At 58.6% G+C, this 22478-nt stretch overlaps 1 protein-coding gene across 1 annotated transcript in view; it reads right to left on the bottom strand.

Annotated features, from left to right (window-relative positions):
- Positions 1-22478, bottom strand: part of RBM19 (RNA binding motif protein 19) — a 119676-nt gene that overhangs the window by 18721 nt on the left and 78477 nt on the right. The window contains exons 22-23 of the mRNA XM_080821271.1: positions 13839-13944; positions 743-863 (exon numbers count right to left, since the gene is read on the bottom strand). Coding sequence (XP_080677397.1) covers positions 743-863; positions 13839-13944 — 227 coding nt within the window. The remainder of the gene's footprint in view (positions 1-742; positions 864-13838; positions 13945-22478) is intronic.

Here is a 22478-nt window from a genome sequence, read left to right as displayed (position 1 = left end):
TTACCTGTTCCAGCCATGCTGGCCTCCCTGCTTCTGCAGGTGCCAAGCTCAAGGCCCCCACTGCTCAGGTAGCCCTCTCATGGGTGCAAATGTCACCTCTGCAGGGAGGCCTTTCTAGACCACCCGCTCAAGTAATGTACCCGGCCTCTTCCACTAGAACCTGCCATCCAGCTAGGTCACAGCCGCACCCCTGTGCTAGAACAAGCAGGTGCTCACTGAGTATTTTCTGGGGAGGGAATGAATAATCCGCGAGGCCACGGGATGCCACCAAAGTGTGTGAGAGGTGGGAGTCAAGTCCTGTGACCATCGGGCTCCCGGCAGGGAGTGGACGGCCCTCAAACGGAGTAACCAAAGAGGGTCCACCAGAAAGGAGGCAGAGGGTAGGAGTTTCAGTGCAAGTGACCTCCTTGGCTGGCCATGGGGACCTGGGCAGAGAGTGCGGGTAGAGAGGGCAACTAGACGTGAGCTGCAGCCTTGGGTGGCAGTGCCAGCCAGCCACCTGGCAGGACGGAAGGTGGGGGGCTGGGGGTGGGGGCGGTGGGATGGGGAGGGGATAAATCCCCTGACCCCAGTCTCCTCCTCTTTCCCAATTTCCTGCCAGGCCTTACCAACAACCCAACCCAGCCGGAAGCCAAAGGGTATGGAGGCTACAGGTGCCGTCTGCACAGATCAGCATCCCGTCGAGGGATGGCAGCAGCCCGTCCAGGCAAGGACAGACCCCCGGGCGCCCTGGCACGCTTACCGTGGAAGTGTTTGGCTGTCTTCCGCCGCAGGGTCTGCAGGCTCACCTCCGAGTCAGCCCACTCCAGGACCAGTCTCCGGCCGTACAGGTGGGTGCTGTGACACAGCGCGTGGAAGGCTCTCTGGGGGAGCGAGGGCAGGAAATGAAATGGCGAGTTAGCGGAGACCTACAGCAGACGCTCATCCCATCCCCTGCCCCCCTGCCGGCACCTCAAGCTCAAAGGCCAGGTTCTGGCCCTTGTGACACCTGCTCTCTAGCGAGGGTGTGGGAGCTGCTGGGCACTTAACTCAATTAGCAGGTTATGTTCCTAGGGAGAGAGCTGCGAGGGAACGTGCCGTCAATATATCTGCCTGTAATTGGTGCCTGGGCCAGTGGCCGGCTTCCTGCCCACACTGTGTCCCGTCTGGGTAGGGCCACCCCATGGGCCGGCTCGCCTCCCACCGGGCCGTCGGGGGAGCGCCATGGGACAAAGCCGAGCCCTCTCTAGCCATGGCGACCAGCCACACAGGCCCCTTGCTTTTCCCTGGTGGCTCCGTCCTTCGCCAGCCCCGAGGAGTCTGTCCCCCCGCCTCCCAGGCGCTGGCTCCTTCCCTGGGCTCAGCAGCTCTGGCCTCCCACTCTTCGCTGCTCCTGGCCTCCAAGTTCTGCCTACCCCCAACTCTGGTGTTTGGGGCCGCTTTACTGAGATATAAACCACACACTGTACAAGTCACTCCTCTAAAGTACTCAGCTTGTGGGTTTTCAGGACAGTCAGAGTTGTGCGGCCATCACCATGTCAAGTTCAGAACTCTTCATCCTCCATCCTCCCAGGAGAAACCCCACACTCGGCAGTGGTCACTCCTCATCCTCCCCTGGCCCTGGCCCACACAAGTCTGCTTTCCGTCTCTTCGGATCTGCCTGTTCCAGACGTTTCAGATGAATGGAACCATGAGGTACTGGTGAGTTCGCTCTTAAATGTCACCAGGGCCCAGGCTAAGTGGCACCGCCCCGGGGCTCGCCCTGCAGCTCTCCTGTGGTTCACAGAAGCCACAGGCTTAGACTCCGGAGCCACTGTGTCTGGGCAGGGCAGGTCCTGTACCTCCTCGCTTTAAGACCTTGGGCAAGTTAATGAACCTCTCCGGCCTCAGTTTCCTGGTCCATGAAATGGGAATGTTAATGGCCCTCCAACCTCAGGATTCCAAAGGAGAGGAGAAAGAGTTAAGTGGAAGGTGCCTACAACGTGTGGGGCATACAGTAAGTGCTCAATAGATGCTAGCTCTCGTCCTGGTTGTGCTGTTACTGCTGACTTGTCACATCTGTGATTTCTTTCTCCCAGCAACGAGGCCGTGGGCCAGCCATGGGTATGGCTAGGGCCAGCCCCGGGTGCTCGTCAGGTCGGGAGGCCACAGTGGCTAAGGGTGGCGTCTTTGTCTGTGCTTCCGGGCTGCCATCAGCACCATGCGGTACGAGAAGAGGGGCCAGGGGACTCATCCTTCTTGCTTCCTCCATGCTGCGAGGGGGTGGCGTGTGACCAGGAGAGCTCCACGCTGGAACGGAGCCCCCTCTGGCCCTTACCTTCAGCGTAAACTGTTACGGGCTAGACCGTGCTCCCCCCAAGAATGGATGTTGGAATCCACACCCCTGGTACCTTGGGTTGTGACCCTATTTGGAAACAGGTCCTTGCAGGTGTAGTCAAATAAAGGCGAGGGCATCCTGGAGAAGGCAGGCCCCCTAACCCACTACGACTGTGGCCTCATAAGAGACAGCCACGTGATGACAGATGTGGGGGCGTGCCCCGTGGAAACAGGGGGCTGAGGAATGCTGCTGCCACCAGATGCTGGGAGAGAGGAGGGGAACAGACGTCCTTTGAAAGCAACCCAACAACTCCTGCCTCCTTGATCTTGGACTCCCAGCCTTGAGAACGGGGGGACAGTCAATTTCTGTTGGTTTCAGCCACCCAGCCTGTGGTACTTTGTTACAGCGGCTGAGGTGACCCTGGGTAAGTCAGGTGCCCCAATGGGAGCCTCGGTCTCCTCATCTGTAAAATGGGGATGATCATGGGATGAATATACAACATGCCTGGGGGGTGACCTGCACTGGATATTCTGTAATAACCGAATCTGAAAAGCACTGGTGGGAGCTGGTGGGACATGCACCTTTTAAAAAACAAGACATGTGGTCCAAGTACAGAAATGCTCTGTTCTCGTTGCGCTTTTCTGAGAAGGGCCAGGTGCAGGAAACTTTTTCTCCCTCGCCCCCCCCCTTCTTTTTTTACTTTAATTTAAAAAACTCTTTCTGACTGCCAGCAGAGCCTCTGCATTTTTCCACGCGGACATAAAAATGCATCTGGACTCCGAGCCGAAATGGCCCATTCCGAGCTTTAAAACACACGCGTTCTCAGCTGGCACTGCAGAGACAGCCTGACTGGGGGAGCTGGGGTTTTGAGCTGGGGGAGAGAAGTCAGTCGGGAGTCTGGCGTGGTGGGTATTCCGTCCCGGCGTCCGGCTCCCTGAGGAGCTGCAGTCCCGGGGAGGCAGGCGGGTGGGCAGGGGGATGGGGTGGGCACGAGGCTGCAGCTGGTGGGAGCTGAGCTGCAGAGAGAAGTGAGGGAGGGCGCCTGGGGGGGGGCCCAGGCGAGACACCCCGGCCCCAGCCCCCTCTCTGCGTGCAGCCTTCAGACTGGTATTTCCTTCTGACCCTGTTCTCCACTGCTGTGCACCCATGGAGCCTGGGAGGGGTCTACTCGCTGCCGCAGTTGCTGAAAACCCCCTCTCCTGGCCTCTGACGGCAACCTTCCAAATTCTCACCTCCTCTCTGAAAGGGCTTTTCACCTGCAGAGGTGAGGTGGCACAGTCATCAAGACATCAAATCCCCACTGCACCATGTGCAAGCTGTGTGAGCTTGAGTGGGTTGCTTAACCTCTCTGGGACCCGTTTCCTTGAGTGGTGGCAGCAAAGAGTGGTGAGGAGGAGCCCGTGGACTGTGAAGTCTAACAGCACCCTTGGGTGGGGTTATTATTATGGATGCCCTCTGCTCCCCTTATGCCACCCAAAGACGGGAACAATATTCAGTGGGACACAAGAGCTCTTGTGCATTTGGCGCTGGGGCCCAGCACGCAGTTCTCCAAAAATAGCAGGACTAGCCTCCCTCGTCCCAGTCCCCTCTGGTTCAAAGGAGACCGAGCCGCTTTCCTGAGTGCCCGCTGCCTTGCTAGTTCAACACTCAAACTGTCGCAGGCAGCAGGGACAGGGACTCGAGGCTAAAAGTGGCCTTGGACAATCCAGAGTCATCGTATTTCACTAAAGGGCCCTGAGGGGAGCTTGTTATATATCTGGGGGTCCTAGAAGGCAGGGGGGTGGGTAAGGAGAAGGACACAGCCCAGGCCTCAAGAGGACTTCAGGCCTCAGTGTGGAAGGCACGGAAGGTTCTAGGCACAGCCAAGGGGAACAAGCAGCCCTGGCCTCTCCGGCCTGGGGCCCGCCAGTAGCTTTGCCCCAGCCTTTGGGCCTGCTGAGACCCACGCCACCTTCCTCCCGAGAGTTCTGAACCTCAGCTGTGGCACGGACCCCCTCTGCCAAATCAGCTTTCGGGGCATCGTTCATCTGGGGGTACCCAGGACTCGGTGCAATGAGGGTGTCTCAGAAAAAGCAGGGAGTTAGACATTCCTGGCCTGGTGCTTCTCTCTAAACCCTGCTGCTGCTGCCTGTTTTCTTCCCTTGGAATGAAAGGGAAGCAGGTTATGGAAACTCTAAGAGTTTCCTCCTCGGTTGAACTCTAAGCCTAGGCCCCCAACCGATTCATGAGAACAGACATTATTCTCCCATTTCAGTGACAAGAAAACAGGCGCCGGCCAAGGTCCCTACACCCGCCGACTTCCTTCTTGCTTCCCCTTTCAGACCCTGTGCGTTCCATCCACGGGCCTTTGTGACCTGCTCCGGCCTCGGAAGAGCTCCCCGGTCACAGCTGACCTGCTGGTGGGCCCAGGGCACAACCTGCTCTCCTCATGGACGACAGCCGGGTGCTCTCCCTGTGCCCCACCTGTGCGGCCTCCAGCCCAGCACCGGTCCCAGGAACACCTGCTTGTAGGCCAGCCTCCTCGGCTCAGCCTTGAACCTTGGAGGGAAAACCTCTCTCCTTGCTGCCCCTAGTAGTGCCCAGGGAACAAGGTCACTCCCCCTTATCTGTGGGGGATACGCTCCACGACCCCAGGGGACGCCCAAACCCACAGGCGGTATGGAACCCACATGTACTATATTTTTCCTATACGGGCGTACCTGTGGCAAAATTTCATTTATAAATTAACCACAGTAAGAGATTTAATAACACTGCAATTAGAGTGCTACAGTTACACCGTAACTGTAGTGAGCAACCGTAACAATAAACTTTAATAGAAGTACCTGAACGTGGTCTTGCTCAAAATCCGCTACTGTCCTAACTCCCCCTTCTTTGTGTGGTGTGGGAGGTTAATGTGCCTGCGAGACGAGAGGGCATGAGCAAGGTGCACGATGTGGGCGTCAGACACTGTGTAAGGCTACACTGGCCGTCTCTGGATGAGGGTCATCTGCTTTTAGACCGTGGCTGATGGTGGGTAACACACCGTAGAAGGGGGTGGGAGGGGGCTACTGTATTCACAGAGCCAACCGTGGGGCTCTTCTGTCGACTGGTAAGGACACTCACTTTGGTCCTGGCCAGAGAGGGCTGGCTTAAGTAGCCCGCTGTGGTCCCTCCACACTTCTATGATACAGACCATGAAAGACAGGAGCAAGAAGCTCGTGTCTTTGGCTGCCTGTATGCGTGGTGTACTCTGCCTTCCGACTGGGACGTGACTTGGTGCCTACACGGTCTTGTGTCTGGCAATGGAGAGTGGAAGAAGATTTGCTCCCAATGGGTATGCCTTGGGGACCTCGGAGGGACAGGTACAGGTGCCCATGCCACCAGGACTCGGTACACCACCAGACCACCACTCGGGTCACTGCAGAAGCCTGAAGATCTAGAGGGGAACTTGAAGGGTGCATCCGACTGGCCAGGAGGAGAACACCACAGAAGAGGGGAGCCCCTGCTCTCTGGAGCCACTTGCTGTTGTCATCCGACAGGCCAGTGCTGGCTATTCCTGCTTCTTTCTGGACCATTCTCCGGGCTTTTGCAGCCGACTCCCACAGGCTGTATAACTAGGCTCTCGCTTTCTGGTTTCTGTTTCGGGTGAGCAATCGGGAGATGCCAGTAGTCCTGGAGGGAGGGCGGGAAGGGGTGGGGACATTCCTCTTCCTGCTCCCTCCCTCCGGGACCAGAGCTCATGTTGGGGTCCCTCCCCAGCACTGTCACTGGCCCCTGGGGGCATCAGCATCCCTGGAAAGCCCCCGAGCCCTACCTACTCCTTCATAAATCCCTCTCGGACCACCATGGAGGAGGCTGTTTGCTGACCCAGCTGGCTGCTCCACGTCCCTCTGCCTTGACCTGGGGCAGATGGACTTCTCACTTCAGACAGCAGGTCTCAAGGCCTGGCCCCACTCAGAATGGAGGCGTACTAAGGCCAGCTCGGGCAGGTCTGGCTGGAGCACAGGCTAGCTACCGTCCGGTCCCCTGGCTCGGCTGTCCCAGAATCACACCCCTTTCATCTCCTCTGACCTAAGCCACTAACTGTGAGCACCGAGAGCCCTAGCCTCCAGCTGTCTCTTCTGCAACACCTCCCTTCCCCGCCCCCTTTGAGAAAATCTGCTAAGGTAGAAGGGGAATGACAGCCATCGGCTAGACTGTGACCAGGCCTGGCAGCCATCTTCCCGGGACAGGGAGGGCTCTGGAAGGCTGCCAGCGCAGCCCTGGGCTGACCTTTCTGCTGCTCTCCCTGGAGACAGACCTCTTCCTCCCAACAACAGAAGTCCACTCGATGCCCCTGGCAGGACTCCGGTCCCATGGGTGCGTGGCTCCCAGCCCGGGCCGGAGGACAGGACTCCTGTCTTTACAAGCCCAGGCCCTTCTCAGCCCCTTCTGCTCTGTGCCTTGCAGAGTGGAAGGGCTGCCTCTCTCTGCAGACGTCAAATCCACCTGAGCACAGACAACCTGTGCCCGGCCATCTGCGCCCCCAGTGCCTGGAGCAAGTGTGACCTAAGACAGCCAAGAACGACCACGTGCGCCTGGGAGCATGGGACCGAGTGACAGGAACGGGAGCACCGGGCCCTGGCTGCCACCGCTGGGGGCTTGGCTCCCTCTCTTTGCGGAGATGGCTCAAAAACATGAGGCCTATGCTTCCGGGAGGAGGTTCTGTACGCTCTGTACGTACGCTCTGTGCCTCTCTGGGCAGCCCCCGAGCTCTGAGGGGCAGAACTTTTCCATCCCTGACTTGTGGCACTCACAATCCCGGAAGCAAGCTCTCAGAGCGTCCTGCTAGCACGCGGGAGCTGATATCCGGAATGAATGGGGCTCTTGGCAGGGACTGGGGGGCCCTACTCGGCACCTTGGTCCTTCGCAAGTGGGGAACCCGGGGATCTGAGGACCAGTTTCTCAGAGAGATAGCAGGGCCTTGGTTCTCCTCCCTCTCCTGCGTTCATCACACAATTCCATCCAGTTCAACTCGACGTCCCCGGAGGACCCACTGTGAGCTAATGCTCCAGTGGGGGATGCAAAGGTGAGGCACCCCTCTGACCGCCGGAGAGATAAAGGAACCAATGCCGGGTCACCGATGGTCAGAAGCGACCAGGCAAAGAGGCGGCATGGCCTACTAATGGCCTTGGGCTCCAAGGGGGGCCCGTGGCATGGCCCGGATGCCTTCCGGCTTTGTGATCGGATGGGGCACCTCTCTGGGTCTCCCCTTTCTCACTGCGAAGTGGGGGGCACCCTGACCTCCTGCGGCTGCCAGAGAATAAATAAGACCGCAACGATTCGTTTCCCCCAGTGCCCGGCACGTGGTGAGAGTCTGAGTCCTGATCCCGTTTTGCTGTTGGTAGTAGAGCTTTTCAAAATTTATGAGTGGTGCTCCTGGAGGGGAGAGAGTCGCCCAGCTCTGAAGGGTGGGTTGGTTTTCCCGGCTTACAGGGACTGACCGCCTGATGTGAGGGAAAGACTCTGGAAGCTGACCTTCACCCAGGGGCAGAGGCCTGGAGGGAGGGACGGGCGGGAGCAGAGGGGTAGCTCCTGGCACTGCTTATGCCCTGGAGATGAATGAAGGGTGCCCCCCTGCTAAGCTGAGAGGGGCTTGTCCTGACCCTGACTTCTCAGCCCGTAAATGTGTTGGCTGAGCCTGACTCCCTGCTCTGAAATGCAAGGCTTGGGATTCCAACACGCTTTTACCCCTGGGCTCTAACCACAGGAACGAGGCAGAGCCCTGCGAATGAGACACATGCATGAGGGTCTGCACCTTGTGTACCTGCGTGGACAGGAAAGTGGGGATCAACCCCTATTCCTGAGTTGGCTTGCAGTTAGCCTGTCTGGAGACGAAAAGCATCCGAGAGCCAGGCAGCAGCTTGACCCCGGGGGCCCGGCCCTTTCTGACCCCTGCTGCTGCCCTGCCTGGCCCTTCACCTTCACGGCTGCCTCGGGGAGGCGGTGTCAATTCCGACGTGCGGATGGACGAGTAACCTGGGGTTCGGAGATATGAATGACGCCCCTCGTCTGCGTCCACGGCCTCCTCATTTCCACGGGGCGATGGCCCCTTCGGACCCTGCTGCGCTCCTACAGGCCCCACGGAGACTGTGCTCTACTCCCTTCTTCCACTCAATTAAGCAAATGTGTGTTGAGCGCACACCGCGGATAATCTGACGGCGATCATCGTTTATGGGGCAGTCGAGACGGCTCGGCCCTGCGCGGGCCGCACCGGGCACCCGGCACTGAACCGGGCATCCCCGCCCCGAGGAGCCCCGTCCGGCTCCCTCACGGTCTGCCCTCCCCAGCACCGGGCTGGTTTCGGCAGAGTCTGCAAGGTGACAGCATGGGTGCGGCCGGGCCCGATGGGGGTCCCCGACAAAACCCTCAGCAGCAGCCCAACCCTGGGGCGGGGAGGGGGGGCATGGGTCCATGTTCCCCCCAACCCCCTTCCCCGGCACGGTGCCAAAGCGAGACGTGGGGAGGGACACATTAAGTGGTGCGCCCCCACAATTAAAGCCGTGGTTGTTTACCACGGTGAGAACAGCTCTGCCTGCCAACACCAGCCGCCATCACGTCTCCCTACTGCCGGCTCCCCCCAAGTGTTTATTTAAGCCAACACATTGCTCTGCTAATTGGATAACATTCCATGTGAAAATAGACCTTTTAAAACAACAGCAGCGGCGGCAAATAAAAACAGCTGCAACTGCAAAAGTACAAAGGCGCGGCGGGCTCAGGAAGGGAAAAATTAAAGGCGCATGCATGGGAAAAAAATTAATATTCTGGTTTCCGGGCTGCGAGTCCACTCTTCCCATCCTTTTCTCCCCTGGGACCAGCCTGCTCCGGGCAAAGAGAGAGGAGGGGGTTGCTGCGGAAGAGAACCCCAGTGGCTACCGGGGGCCCTCTCCAAGGCCAGGCTGCTGTCGGGCTCAGGGGACTGGAAGCTGACATGCATGCTGGTGGGGCTGATATTGGGGTGCTCACCCCTTCTCTGGGGGTGGGGGACTCATTTCAGCCTGGGTGTGCTCCCAAGAGATGCTCTGCCCCCCAGCCCCACTGGAACGTCTCTAACTGGCAAGTCCTCTCTGCTGGGCACTGGAGAGAGGAGGGACTGGCACTCAGTGTAAGTGAGATGAACGCAGAGGGAGGGCCCTGGATGCATGGGCTTCAGCATCTGGTCAGCATGCGGGCCGGCTCTGCCCCGTCTCGGCTGCATGATCCCGGGGCCAGTGACTTGACCCTCTTTGAGCCCCAGTGTCCTCAGGTGTCAAATGCCACCCACCACCAACTTCCTGGAGTCCTAGGAGGATGGAGAGTGACAAATGTGAATGCCTAGCACCCCCCTGCCAAAGACTGGCTTTGAGAAGTAGACGGTTTAGATCAATGCCAAGACGCTACCCTTCTAGAAACATCAGGGTGGCTCCTGAGACAGGGAGAGAGCATGCATATGAGCCAGACTCAGGCCACCCAGGGAAGACCATCTGGAACGGTTCGAGTCCTTGACTTCAGTCTTCCTTCGTCAGCCTCCATCCCTCCCGCTCCCCTCCACTTTGAGGGGGAAGTTCTTCGAGAAACATCAGCTCATCACCCTGGAGTTTTAGGGAACATGGGCACTTCCAGAAGGACTGACGCTTACTGCCCCGGATACCGAAGGCCGACAAGCGTCCTAGGATGGGACAATGTGCCAGGTCGCTGAGCTTGTGATGAGGGGGATGGGTCTCCTGCGTAGCACCTCGGTCCCGGAGCCTGGCTGGAAGCCAGGCCCCCACAGCCTGGGCTTCTGGTTGGTTCACAGGGATCGATCCATGGGATTCGGTCCACGGGGATCAGTCCACGGAGCTCCGCAGCAGCTACACAGATGGAGCTCGGTGGCCGTGCAGAAGGAGTGATGCAAACTCCCCCCCCCCCCCCGCCCTGTTCCCGGGGCTGTTGCAGGCTGGGGCAAAACGATGCGGTGTGGTGTACAACACGTGTGTGCCTGTCACGCACAAAGCCGGCGCGGTCGGCCACGGGAACCTCTGCTATTGTCATCAGTTGCCTGGTTACCCCGAGCTCTGCCACCACAGCCTCTGTGGAGCCTCGTGCTAGGATTCTTTCCAGTTTGGGGGTGTGTGCTTGACCCAGAGGAGCCTGACAGATGACAAAGTCCCTGATCACATGCGGGGTGGGACACGGTGTCACGCAGAAAGGTCAGAGGACTCAGTGCCGGGCACAGGGGCGGCACAGATGGGCGCATGTTGGGGCCCCAGCAAACAGCGGTGCTGAGGGGGGTGCCTCTAGGGACCGACCAGGCCTAATTCTCTCCTCTGCTGGGCGGTGAATGGGCTGGTTGATGCTGGGGAAGGAGCACTGAACTGAGAGCCAACACAGCTGGATTCGGACCCCAGCCCCACCCAGAAACCATCAGTTCCTCGGTTGCTTTCCAGACTCCACACCGTGCAGTCCGCTGTTCGTGACCCCCTCCTGCCTCCCCCGGCCCCGCTCCAATCTGAGCACTGCCCAGGCCTCCAGGGGGAGGCTCCAATGCTGGGTCCAAGAGTTTCTGATGCCAAGAGTGATGACCTCCATCTCCACAAGGGCGTCCAGCCAGGCAACAGGAGTGAACCCACGGGAGGGATTCGTGTGGGTCAGGGATCAGTGGAGCCCTGGAAAGGATTCTAAAGGAGGTCTCCTTGCTCAAGGGCTTCTGAAGGAGGAGAGCCACATGGGAGAAGCCTACTGGGGGAACTGGGATCAGGTGGGCAGGTTCCCCTAGCATTCCCACAAATTCCTTCTGCGGAAGTAAACCGAGATCTCGGGGTGTTCTGCTCAGTTGAGGTCTCCTTACGGCCTCGTACTCCCTCTTCAGCCTCATGCCCACCCTCGCACTGGCTCGACCCGCGTGCGGCACCAGTGTGCGGCACACACGGCTCTCTGGGTCAGCGGCAGACGCTAAACGTGCCACTCGGAAAACAATAAAGTTCTTCAGACAGACACGGAAAAGGAGAGGGAGAAGCAGCTTCCTCAGGAGGCAAAAGAGCAAAAGGCTATCTGTAGGGAAGACACCCTCACTCCCGGTGGGTTCACACCTCGGGAAAGGCTGGCTCGTAGGGTGGCAGCCGTAGGGGAGAGCTGCTGCGGGGGGGGACACAAGGGCCACAAGTGGCCCCAGAGCCTGGCTGGCCGCCTGTCAGAGCCAAGGGGCGGGAGGACCCAATCCCGGAGGGGCTGTGGGTCAAGCCCTCCCTGTCCTCAGCTGCCCTTTCTCCTCCTGGAGCCCAGAATGGGAGGCGGGGTAGGGGTGGAGGGGGAGGAGCCACCTGCACGAATCCCCAGGGCTGGGCTGGCGGGCCTTGGGAAATAGCTTCTGCAGCCTGGCTCTGGTGACAAGAGCTGCCCAGCTGGGCACTCGCCCTGCCCCATCTACCTGAGGGGCCCCTTCTGTCCCAGGGATCCCGGAGGACACAGCTGCCCCGACCATATCCCGGCGATGCGGCACACGGAACGCGAGGCTGGGAGCCCACGCCTGGTCTGACCCTCCAGCCCCAAGAGCCACATCCATTCTGACAGCAGCCTCCGCCCCAGAGAGAGGTCGCTGTGTGGAAGACGACTGCCTTCCGGCTACGGGGCTCGGACACCTCTTTTCTCCACTCTGTCCCATCCCTCCTCCTCCTTAGATCGGCGCCCTCGTCACCACCTTCCTCCTTGTTGCAGCTAACAGACGGAGCTCCCAGGGCCAGCGCCATCCTAAGAACACCGCCCCATCCGAACCTCACGACAACTCGATGAAAACCCTATCACCGTCTCACAAGGGGAGAAACCGAGGCCCACGGAACATAAGGCACTTGCCCCAGGTCACACGGCAGGTAATGGCGGGACTGGCATTCCAACTCAGGCAGGCCGGCTTCCGAGTCTGTGCTGTAACGAGCCCCCTCGGAAGATGCAGCTCTTGGAGGCGGGAGTAGATCCCCCCCGCTTCTCCCCTGCTCACGATCTCACGCAGGACCCCCGATACCAGACAGGCGACAACAGCTCGGCACCCTCGCTGTCCAGCCCCTCAGAAGCCCCGAGCTTGATGGAGAGCCAGGGAGAAAACACCGCCCTGGGCTCCCTCCTCCGGCTGGGATGAGGGCACGGCGGCCCTCAAGGCGGCAGGGCTGGAGGGCGCGGCAAGGCAACGACTCTCTGGGCTCCAGCACAGCATGCCAGGGTCTCACGCATGCCGGCCGCCCGCGCCCTGCGAGGCTGGGACCTGGTTCCCACTGCCGTCTTACAGCTGGGGAAGCTGGGGTGCGGGGCAGGCTCGGGAGGCCAAGCCACCGACGGGAAAGCGCTCTGGATGGCTGCCCTCCGCAACTGCCCTCCGAGCCAACACGGGTCCCCCAACGCGGGTCCCTGCTGACAGGAACTGAGGCCAGGCAAGGCCTGTTGCGCACAGGGGGTGCTGCCCCTGCTGCCACGGACAGGAGGCAAGGGAAAGGCTGCCAGCTGAGAAGAAAGGGGAGCAGATGTCCGGACAAATGCGGCCACGTGTCAACAAAACAGGCACTTGAGTTCAAGACGCCGAGACAAAGGTGGCTGGCAAGGCTCCCCGAGGTCCCAGGAGTGCCCTCTGTGCCTGTGCGTGTTCCCAGGGCCCACAAAGGCTGCAGCTGCGTCCCTGAGATGTCACCTTTGGCTCCACCCACCGGGCCTCTGGTGACAGCAGCTCGCTAAAGGCCAACGGGTGATTCTAACCAACACCCCTGCTTTCCCGAAGGACACCTCGTGAGATGAGGAGGGGATCTCGCCTGTCGCTTCACCGTACCCTTGAGGAAAGAGGAGGCCAGTAGAGGGGAAAGGCACAGGCTCCTGAGGGAGCCCCCAGACATAGCTGGACCCCTGATCACACCACCTCTGCTCCCACATCCCACATCTGCTGCTGGGCTGGGCCCCGCACCCACAAGAGCGACCCCCACTCCCCAACCCAGCCCCATGCTGCCCCGTGCCCCAATCCGAGAGGCTGCCTTGCTTCCAAAGCGAAAGATTCTGTCTCCAAGGAGCCTGGAAAATTCTGTACCCGTGCTTACACACATGCCTGGGATGACCTCACCTATAACCGGCACAACCGAGAGGCCCTGGCCACGAGTGGGAAGCTGAGGGGAAACACGTGTGGGTCCCTGCAGACATGTCTCCATTCCCAAGTGCTGGTCCCCGGCCCCTGACACACTGCATGGCCTCTCCCATGCTATCTGCCTCTGGGCGCTCATGACCAGGGAGCTCTGTCTGAGCTGGGGAGGCCCGGGAAACCCACTGGCCTCCCTACCTTGTATGCCCAGTTTCCTGAGGATGTCACGTTGGGGAGGGACAGAGGGCATGGGACACAGAACTGCCCCTTCCTGTAAGCACAAAACCTAGGGCCTTTTTTCCCGAGAGAGTTGCACAAATTAGCAGGGTCAGGGAACAAGCAGGAGAACCACACGGGGCAGTGACAAGCCCTCATCCGTTAAGAGGTTTAGCTGCTTCTCCTACTAAGGGCCCAGAACAGAAGGGGGTAGGTGGACAGGGGAGGGCTCCGTCTCACCTTTGCATCCTGCTTCGTGAGGAAGTCCACGAAGCCGAACCCCCTGTGTGTGCCCGTCCCGGTCATCTTCTTTGGCAAGCGGACGGTCTTCAGCTCCCCGAAGGTGCTAGAAACAAAAGGCAAAACGCAGCAGCTTAAGAATGGAGGCCTGCAAAGGGGCTGGGGTATGTGTGGGAGGGCAGGACCCACTCTCACACATGAATCCTTTCTGGTTAGAAGTACTTGAGGGGGCATATGCGCGTGTACACACACACGCACACACACGTGCGTGCACCGTACAACAGGGTTGCCTCCCCACTGGCCAGCACGTGCTCGGGGCCATGACTGTCCTTCTCTCCCCTTTCAGATCCCGGCCATCACGCTGGGCAGGGAGGGATGATCGGGCTGGAGATGCTGGCGGAGAATGTTTGGTTCCTCTCTGACAGGCTGGCACACTCGGCCTCCCCTTGCCTATGGGGCTATCTGGCAGGGGCGGGGGGTGGGGGGGGATGCAGCCCTGCACACGCGTGGCCAGGGCACAGGGCTGCTCGTGTGCACGAGCCTGGGATCTGGACGCCAAGTCAGCGGGGTCTCCTGACCTGAATCCACCGCACGGCTGAGCCCAGCACACGGCAAGCCTGTGTGGAGCGAGCAGGACGAGCCTCTGCTCCCGGACCCAGGCCCTGGGATGTTTCTCCAGTGCTCCATGCCGGAACGACACACAGCTACTCCCTCTAAACCCCACATTCCCTCCCTCTGGGCTATAGTTTCTATATCTGCGAAGCCGAAGTCAGGCAAAGCTCTGGAGGAGAAAACGGCTTGGCTCCCCCTGGCAGGGATCAAACAGGTAAACACAGCTTGGACCATCCCCTGCCCTCTTCCCCACCCTCTCCTCCCAGATCAACGTTCGAGAAATGCCCGGACAAAAGGATCAGGTCTCTCTGGCTCTCCTGTCTCACTCCCCCCACCCCAACCCTATCCCGATGTCCATTTATCAAATATATATGCACAAATTGCTGCGGGTAAATATTTAATGTGCACGGGATCTGAAGAGGTGTTATTTTATTTGAAAAGCTGCGCACACTTGCGGGTGGCTGGGCACACAGCGCACACGCTCAGCGGCCGAGGATGCTTCGGGGCCAAAGACCGATTGGGTAAAAACACAGTAAAGGCCGTAAGCTCTCGTGAAATGATATAAGCTAAATCCGAGGCGCGAACCCGGAGCCCCGCCAGCATGACCAGGCATCTGCCAGCCCAATTTCCGAAGGCAGGATGGTGTGTAAATGCGGCATTATGATTCCTCAAAATGAATCCGCACGTCTCTCCTCCGAGCTCCCCCAGCAGCTTCCCCCAGGCTAGCGAGGAGGCTGGCCTCCAGGGGAGGGGAGGGGCCGGAGGGGGTAGGCCTCGGAGCCCTGTCAGTCTTCCTGGCCTGGCTGAGGCTCTGGCTCCTTCGGAGGAGGGGGCATGAGGGGGCGCGGCTGGGGCCCGGAGGCTGGGCAGGTGGGGACAGGCAAGAAGGTGAGGTGGGAGGGCCGGAGGAGTCGAGCCTGCAAAGCCTGCTTTATTCTGCCACCTAAAGGCCAAAGCGTCCCATGACAGGCACTGCCTCTTCCTCCGTGGGAGCCGAGGCCAGGGAGGGCAGCGGCCAGAGGAATTTCCACGTAGGCTCCTTTAGGTAAATGGTCCGTTGACTCCGAGTTTTTCAGAGAGATGTGGGGACCGCAGGGATGTTGTGTCTGATGGCCATGAGGACCCGACGATGACAGCACTCTGACTCAGCAGGTAAGAGAAGGCCTCAGCCAGCACCTCCCACGTGTCTAGGCCATGCCGGGGGCCGTGCGGACAAGGGTGCGACGACCCTGCCCCAGGCTCCTGCAAGCCTTGGCTTCACCACTGCTTACTCCAAGCAGCCTTTGCTCACCCGCCCAGGGCTGGCCTGAATGACCCCCGTAGTCAGGGCTCACGGCGCTTCTCCACTAGGGCCGTGTGGTATGCACGCCGATGCGCTCTGCACCACCCCGAGGCGGGTACTCAGTTCTGCAACCACAGAAACCACATCTATCTTGCTCTTTAGGGGATCCACAGCCAGGAGCCCGGTGCCCGGCCTGGAGGGGACGCCTGGTGGCATTTTTAGACTGAACAGACAAGCCCACGGTAGCCCCAGGCCGTAGACGCAACCGCTGGTACGTTACCGCTGACACCCCGAGAGCCGTGTTGAGGGGGACGTGGCATGGGCCACGGGGTATGTACAAATAGTACACGTGTTCCTTAGTAGTCTTGCCACCCCCATTTCACGGATGGGGAGACTGAGCTCAGGGAGGCAGCCGTTCTGGCTAGCAAGGGGCAGGCTGAGGACGTGAGCCAGAGCTTTCCTTCCCCTGCAGTGGTTCGTGGTCCTTCTGTTACCTGGATGCAGACTGGCCACCTTCTGGACTGGGGGGTCTCTTTTGGAGGCATAAAGGCAGAGCGGAGTGGCTGGGAGTGGCCTGTGTGGACTCCAAGGGATCCAGTGACTTAGTCAACACCCCACACAAGAGAGGGAGACTGAGTCCCAGTTCCTTCCGCTCCCGCCATGTGTGAACCGGCGGCCTCTGCCCGCAGGGATTTCAGTCCTGTCCCTTGATGGTCCCGATGGCCTCTGCCCAGATTTCTTCATAGCTCCATCTAATGTGTGGTAAGTTAGCCGACGTGAGTGTGTACGTGACAGCGCAGGGCGGGGGGTGGGGGGGTAGATGGCAGAGGTGCACTCTTCCCTCCGCAGTACACCACGAGCTGCGGATGCTCTGTGCATGGCAAGCAGCTCAGGGTCCGGAGAAAGGCAAGGAAAATAATTAAAAGGTAGAGAGAAAAGCTGATGAGGAGAGGCTGAAGGCGGTGTGCTCACGTGGCCCGGAGACGTGGCATCTCAGAGCTCTGTGGGGGGTGGGCCACGGCAGAGGGGAGCCCTGCAGCCACGAGGGACCAAGCGCACGGCTCCGGGGCTCCTGTCCTGGGCAGCTGGGGGGCCTCGGGGAGGTTGCAGCCCCCGTCTGCACGGCACAGAAATCCCCTTATTCTTCAAGGGGACCTGGGAAACGGTTCCGCTGAGCATGTTTCCTCCTTTCTCTAAGAACAGCACGAGAGAGAGCCGGACCTTGAGGGGCAGCTGCAGGATTAGGGTCAGCTCTTCGAAGGCGCTTCCCGATGTCTGGGAAGCCCTGAAATGAACAGGCGAGCCTTCGAGACACCACGATCGCTGCCGTGGCCCCAGCCACCGATGACCGGGTGCCCGGGGCCGGGGGGGTGCTCAGTCTTTTTTAAACACACTGTTTCCAGGTGTAACAACAGGGGGGCAGCAGCATTACTGCCTGGATTCCCCAGGGGAGAGAAACCAGAGGCCGGAGCGGCCAGGCGACCTGGCCCTGTCCCTGGGCCACGCGCTTTCTCCGGCTGCCCCTTCCCCGGCCCGAGAACAATGCTGGGAAGGCGGCCGGCTCCGGCTGCTTGTGTGACTGTGTGGGATAATATAAGGCTGGTACTAATGATCTCGGCGTGATACCGAAAGCGAATTAAAAAGAAAAAAAAAAAAAAAGGTTGGGGGGGGAAATCGATGAAGTACCTTTAGCTCCTTGGAGATAAGCGATATATAAATACCAGCCATTACTAAGGTTCTTATCTGACAGGAAGGTCCATGAAGCCATTTTTAAGAGTGGCTTTTGAAGGAAGTTCCGCATGTACCCTTGTCTCCGGGGAGCAGAGGCCGCCACCTGGGGGAGGCCGGGCAGGGCCACCAGGGACCGAGAAGGAGGGAAGTTGCGGGGCACCCAGGAGCTCCCCCGCCACCCAGCCCAGACCCCGCCGCTCGGGGAAGGAGCCGCGTGCGCTCCCCACTGTGTAGATAATAGAAACCACAAAATAGCAATTACTGTATCAGAAGCTGTGAATAAAGAGGACATACCGGGCTTTTAAACATGGCCCTCCTTCCCTCCCCCACCACGCTCACACTTCATAACAAACTCACACCTCACTTTTCCAATTACTTCATTCACCTTGGGTTCACCAATTACTTCCCCACGCTGCAGCCCCACCCCCTCTGCCGCACCCACAGCGCAGGACTGCCGGCACACCGGTGGGTTTTCCACGACTGGAGTTTGTTGTCACGTTTCTAATTTCTTCCGAGATGTGTAGGGGTGGGAGGGAGCAAGGGGAGGGAGAGGTGGGAGGGGGTGCGAGGTGTTGAGCGAGGCGAGCCAATTATGCCCAGCCCTCGTAAACAGGTCTGGGCATGCAAATCAGGTCTGCACTACAGGCCTGAACGCAGACACAATACGTGTGTGTGTGTGTGTGTGTGTGTATGTGTGTGCGTGCGCGAGTGTGCACGCGTCATGGGTGCATGTGGGGGTCTCCTCCCTCTGCACTCACTGCAAACCCCCCAACTGGACTCCAGCCCTGGCTGGGGTTTTTGGCTCTGCTCCTGAAAAGGGATGAATTCTCCTCTCGCTCCCCTCCTTGTCTGAAGTGATGGGATCAGGAGAAAGGAGCAAGGGGAGAGGTGAGTGGGAGGCAGAGAGGACCCTCCAGAGATGCAGAACTTGACAGTCGTGCTGCTGCTCTGGTGCCTGGGTTCTGGGGCTTAATGAGCTGACTGCGAGGCTGGCCTGCCCCTCTGACCTGTATGCTGACACCAAGTGGGGGTCAGGCACACCTTGAAGAGCCTCGGCCCCTCTGCTCCCAGGACCTAAGTCCTTATCACTCTCCTCTTTGGATCTGCCAGAGGAACCCGCAGCCCAGCAGAAGTGCCGAGTCACGTGGGGAAGTTTGTTGGCATGACTTCTCTTCCACCTGCGCTCAATGCACTGCTGAGGGGGAAAAAAAAATACCAGCTGTCACCCAAGGGACCCAGAGTCACACAACAGCATGGTCTCGACAAGATAAAGGGGTGGATTGTGGTAAGAATAAACCCCAGGCTTCTTTCCCTTCCTTCTGGAGGTAAGAAAAAGGGCTAAATCTCTTGGCAAAACAAAGCTTTCAAATACACCCCCACCACCAGTACCAATTTTCCGACACACACAGCATATCCATCCGTCTCCCCGGGACTTCCAGGCTGTGGGGCCCCCCAGCACGTGTAGCATCTGCTGGACACGATCTCCCAATAGCCTTAGGAGCTGGGCATTGCCACTCCCGTTCTGTCAGTGCGGAGAACGAGGCTCAGAAGTCATGGGATTTCTCCAAGGTCACTCAGCAAGTCCTTATGTACCACAGGGGTGGAGCGTCCTGTCCAAGGTCCCACAGGTCACAATGAGCCGAGGGGGGTCCAAGCAGGTGGCTTGTCCCCTTGTGCCTCTGATCACTCAGCATTTACAAGCCCTGTCTTGTGCAGCAACAACCAGCCCGACATTCCCTGTGTACCAGGTGCCAGGAGGGAGACAACAGTGGGTTAGACATCAACCTTGTTCTCAGGGGACACTTGCTTGACGGGCAGGCAGGGTACCCCCCCCCCCCATCCTGCAGACACAAGAGGACTCTGCAATCAAACCTCTTGTCTCGGCCGACTAGGGGCCACAGCTCAGGGCTCCCGATTTCTCCCCTCCGTGCCCACCATCCTACAGAAGGGTCTCCCCGTGAACGTGCGGACCCACCAGTGATTCCCACTAGGGGAGTGAACATGGCCGGTGGGCAGCTGCTTTGCCTGGTGTCTCGTCTTATGGCCTTCCTAACAGTCCCCATGTGGATAAGGGCCCCAGCTGAGGCTTGGAGAGACACAAACTCGTTCCCCTATCGTCTACGATAGGTGATTTCCGCAGTACACAGAGGCTTGGGTGCAGGGTCCAACACCCCAACCTCCCACTTCTGCAAAGTGTCCAAAACCAAAGCCTTCGATCGAGGCAGGCTTGTCCAACCCTCCGATCTCACACAGGGGGAAAGAAGCTAATTGAACACCACGGGCTTTTCTCCTGCTCTCCAAACCGCCGAACTTATGCCTACCTCAGGACCTTTGGCCCCACTCTTCTCATGACCTGGACCTCTCCTTACCCAGATGTGTCCACCATCAACTCCTTCCCGTCATTCGATCTCAGCTCAAACGCACCCTTTCCGAAGAGGCCACTCCATCCAATGTTGTTCCCTACCTCACGGGCCACTCTGTCACATCTGAGCACTGTCGGAAATGACCTGTTTACTTGTCTTTCCCCTCTCTGTTCTAGAAACAGAAAGAACACTCCAAGATGGCCGGGTTCTTAGTCCCCGTTGTGAATGCAGAGTCCAGGCCCGTGCCTAGCACTCACTCTCACGTTCAGTCTGTCATGCGTTTGGCTTTCAGTGTCCCACCCCAGGGCCAGGTCCCTATCCTGAGCAAGCAGGAGCAGCTACCAGGGCCACGCGGTCACGTCTGGGGGCAGAACACGCAGTCCTTCTGTCCTGAGGATGCGTCTTCACGTACCATAGGTTATTACAGGGGCGTGTGGCCCTCGGGGGAACCGCTCCTTCCAAGGGACTCACGTGCGTCCCCGCAATTACAATGCATACATTGCAGCAAGCAAACACGGGGCCGGCTCCAGGATTTACCAGGGGTCTAGGAACCAGCCAGTGAGCTTCAGAATCGAGCCCCGCTGGGTCAGAGAAGACACATCTCTGGAGGTTCCCTCTAGACAGCCTCAGCCAAGGTGCAGATGCGAGCAGGCAGCCTGGCGATGGCTGGCCTGCCGCAGCCCGTATCTCCTCCCCCAGAAGAAGGCTAAGCCGGGGAGCGTGTGTACCCCGTGGACCGGAGCCTCATTGGGCACTGGCTCTCGGAGACGTTTAACCGAGACCGATTTGGGCATGCAGTTTCTTCCTCTTTTGTTCTCTCTCGCTCTCTTTTTAAAGGGTGGCTTTTAGACCGAACTTTTCCAATTACTCACCACTCATCGCGATGAGAGCCGGATGTGGAAAGGTTACCTCGTCTCCATCAGAGCAATCCTCCCTTTCACTCTGGCCTCTTGGAGGCTGAAAAATGGCCTGGTTTCCAAGAAAGTGAGAAAGGAAGCGCGGAGGACAGCATTTAGCTTTTCTCAATAGCCTTTCATGGGGTCCTTTCCAGGCAAGCGTGACCCTCTCGTTTTTGAGATGAGGACTCCTGGGAACGAGCAGTTAAATGGTATCTCTGAGTCAGAGTCGGGGCCCGCATTCCAGGCAGGGCCCACACTCTCTCTTGAGAGGCTCCTACAAGGAGGGCATGTGGCCCCGAGGAATGGAAGCTTCTGGCCTGACTCTGCCTTCACCAGCTGGGTGACCCAGGCGGAGTCGTTTCCAGGCTGGACTGGAGGAGGAGAGCGACCGAGCGAACACATGCAGGCACACGCAAGGGGGGAGTGGGAACCTGCTCTAGGTTCGGGATCCCCGCTCTACCAGAAGGCGCAGGGACCACTCAGCCCCAGCCTGGACGGGCAGCTGGATGCCTGGGTCCAGGACTGACAGCTCTTCTCTTTCTTCTAAACCATCCTACTGTCCAGATACTTTTGAGAAATGCAATTTCTAAATATCAGTAACAAAGTCAAAACATTTTAGACACTGTGTCACCAAGCGCAACAGACACAGCCTGTGGGTGGCCTGTCCATCACCCGCACACCTGAGTTCCCGTTCTGCTGTGGTTCCAGAGATCAGAAAGGCTGCTCTACTTCCAAAGTGATGAAATTTCCTCCCCTACTTGTTAGCCAGAACTGGGCCTCTCCCGGCGGCTGGCAGTCCAGCGGCCCCTTGCTGGCTTGGGTTCACACAATGTGGCCTCGGCGGTTGGGGGGGTGGTGGTCTAAGTTCCGGGAGACAGAGAGGGTCTTCCCAGTGCACTTTGCTCTCCAGCGTCTACTCCAGGCATGGACCACTTTTGGCGACACATTCACCAAAGGAATCATTGTCCCCCCAACCCCCATTCTCCAGGACCCAGACCTAGATTTGAGGTGTGGAAGCAATTTGAATGTTCCTCGTCATTCAGCTACCACGGGTCCTTCATTCTTGGGCAACTATTTCCCGAGTGCGTCCTGAGTGCAGACGCTGAACTCTGTGCTGGGAAAGAACAGTGGACCAGACACACTCTGGCCCCCACAGGGCACAGCCTCTTTCTCAGTGATACAGAAGCCAGACATTCTCAATTTTTTTTTTTTTTTTAATCCCGGGCTTGATGCACATTCTCCGTAAAATAGTCGTGAGCATTCATCCCCAATATATGTACACTTTTAATTTGGAAATGCACGTATGTACTGCTGTTTTGCTGTATATGTATACCATTAAATACGGAAAAATTAGGCCATTTGAAAGAATGAGATAAAACACGAATAGAAACAGAAATTCTAATGTTTTTCTCCTGCTCCTCCGATGGACTGTTACAGGCCTGTTTTGGAGTCACACCCGTTGAGGGCGCACAATGGGCCAGGCACTGTACATACATATATCCCACGTATAACTTCATGGCTTCCTCAGGAATCCTGTGACGCAGGGGTTAGGGGCCTATTTTTAAGGCTCGGCTGCTTAAGGGACTTAACGGAAAACTTACGAGGCTATATTAAATGGTAGAGCCAGGACTCAGCCCTACGCTGGAGGAGATTGGAAGGCCTGTGCTCTTAACCAGTGGGGGTCCATCTGTGTACGGCTGAAGGATTTGAGAAGCCACTGAAGGCTGGATACTGTCTGCTAAACCTGAGTATT

This window comes from Martes martes (genome assembly GCF_963455335.1).
Source record: "Martes martes genome assembly, chromosome: 13".
Taxonomy (NCBI): Eukaryota; Metazoa; Chordata; class Mammalia; order Carnivora; family Mustelidae; genus Martes; species Martes martes.
This window is presented reverse-complemented; position numbering and strand designations above follow the sequence as displayed.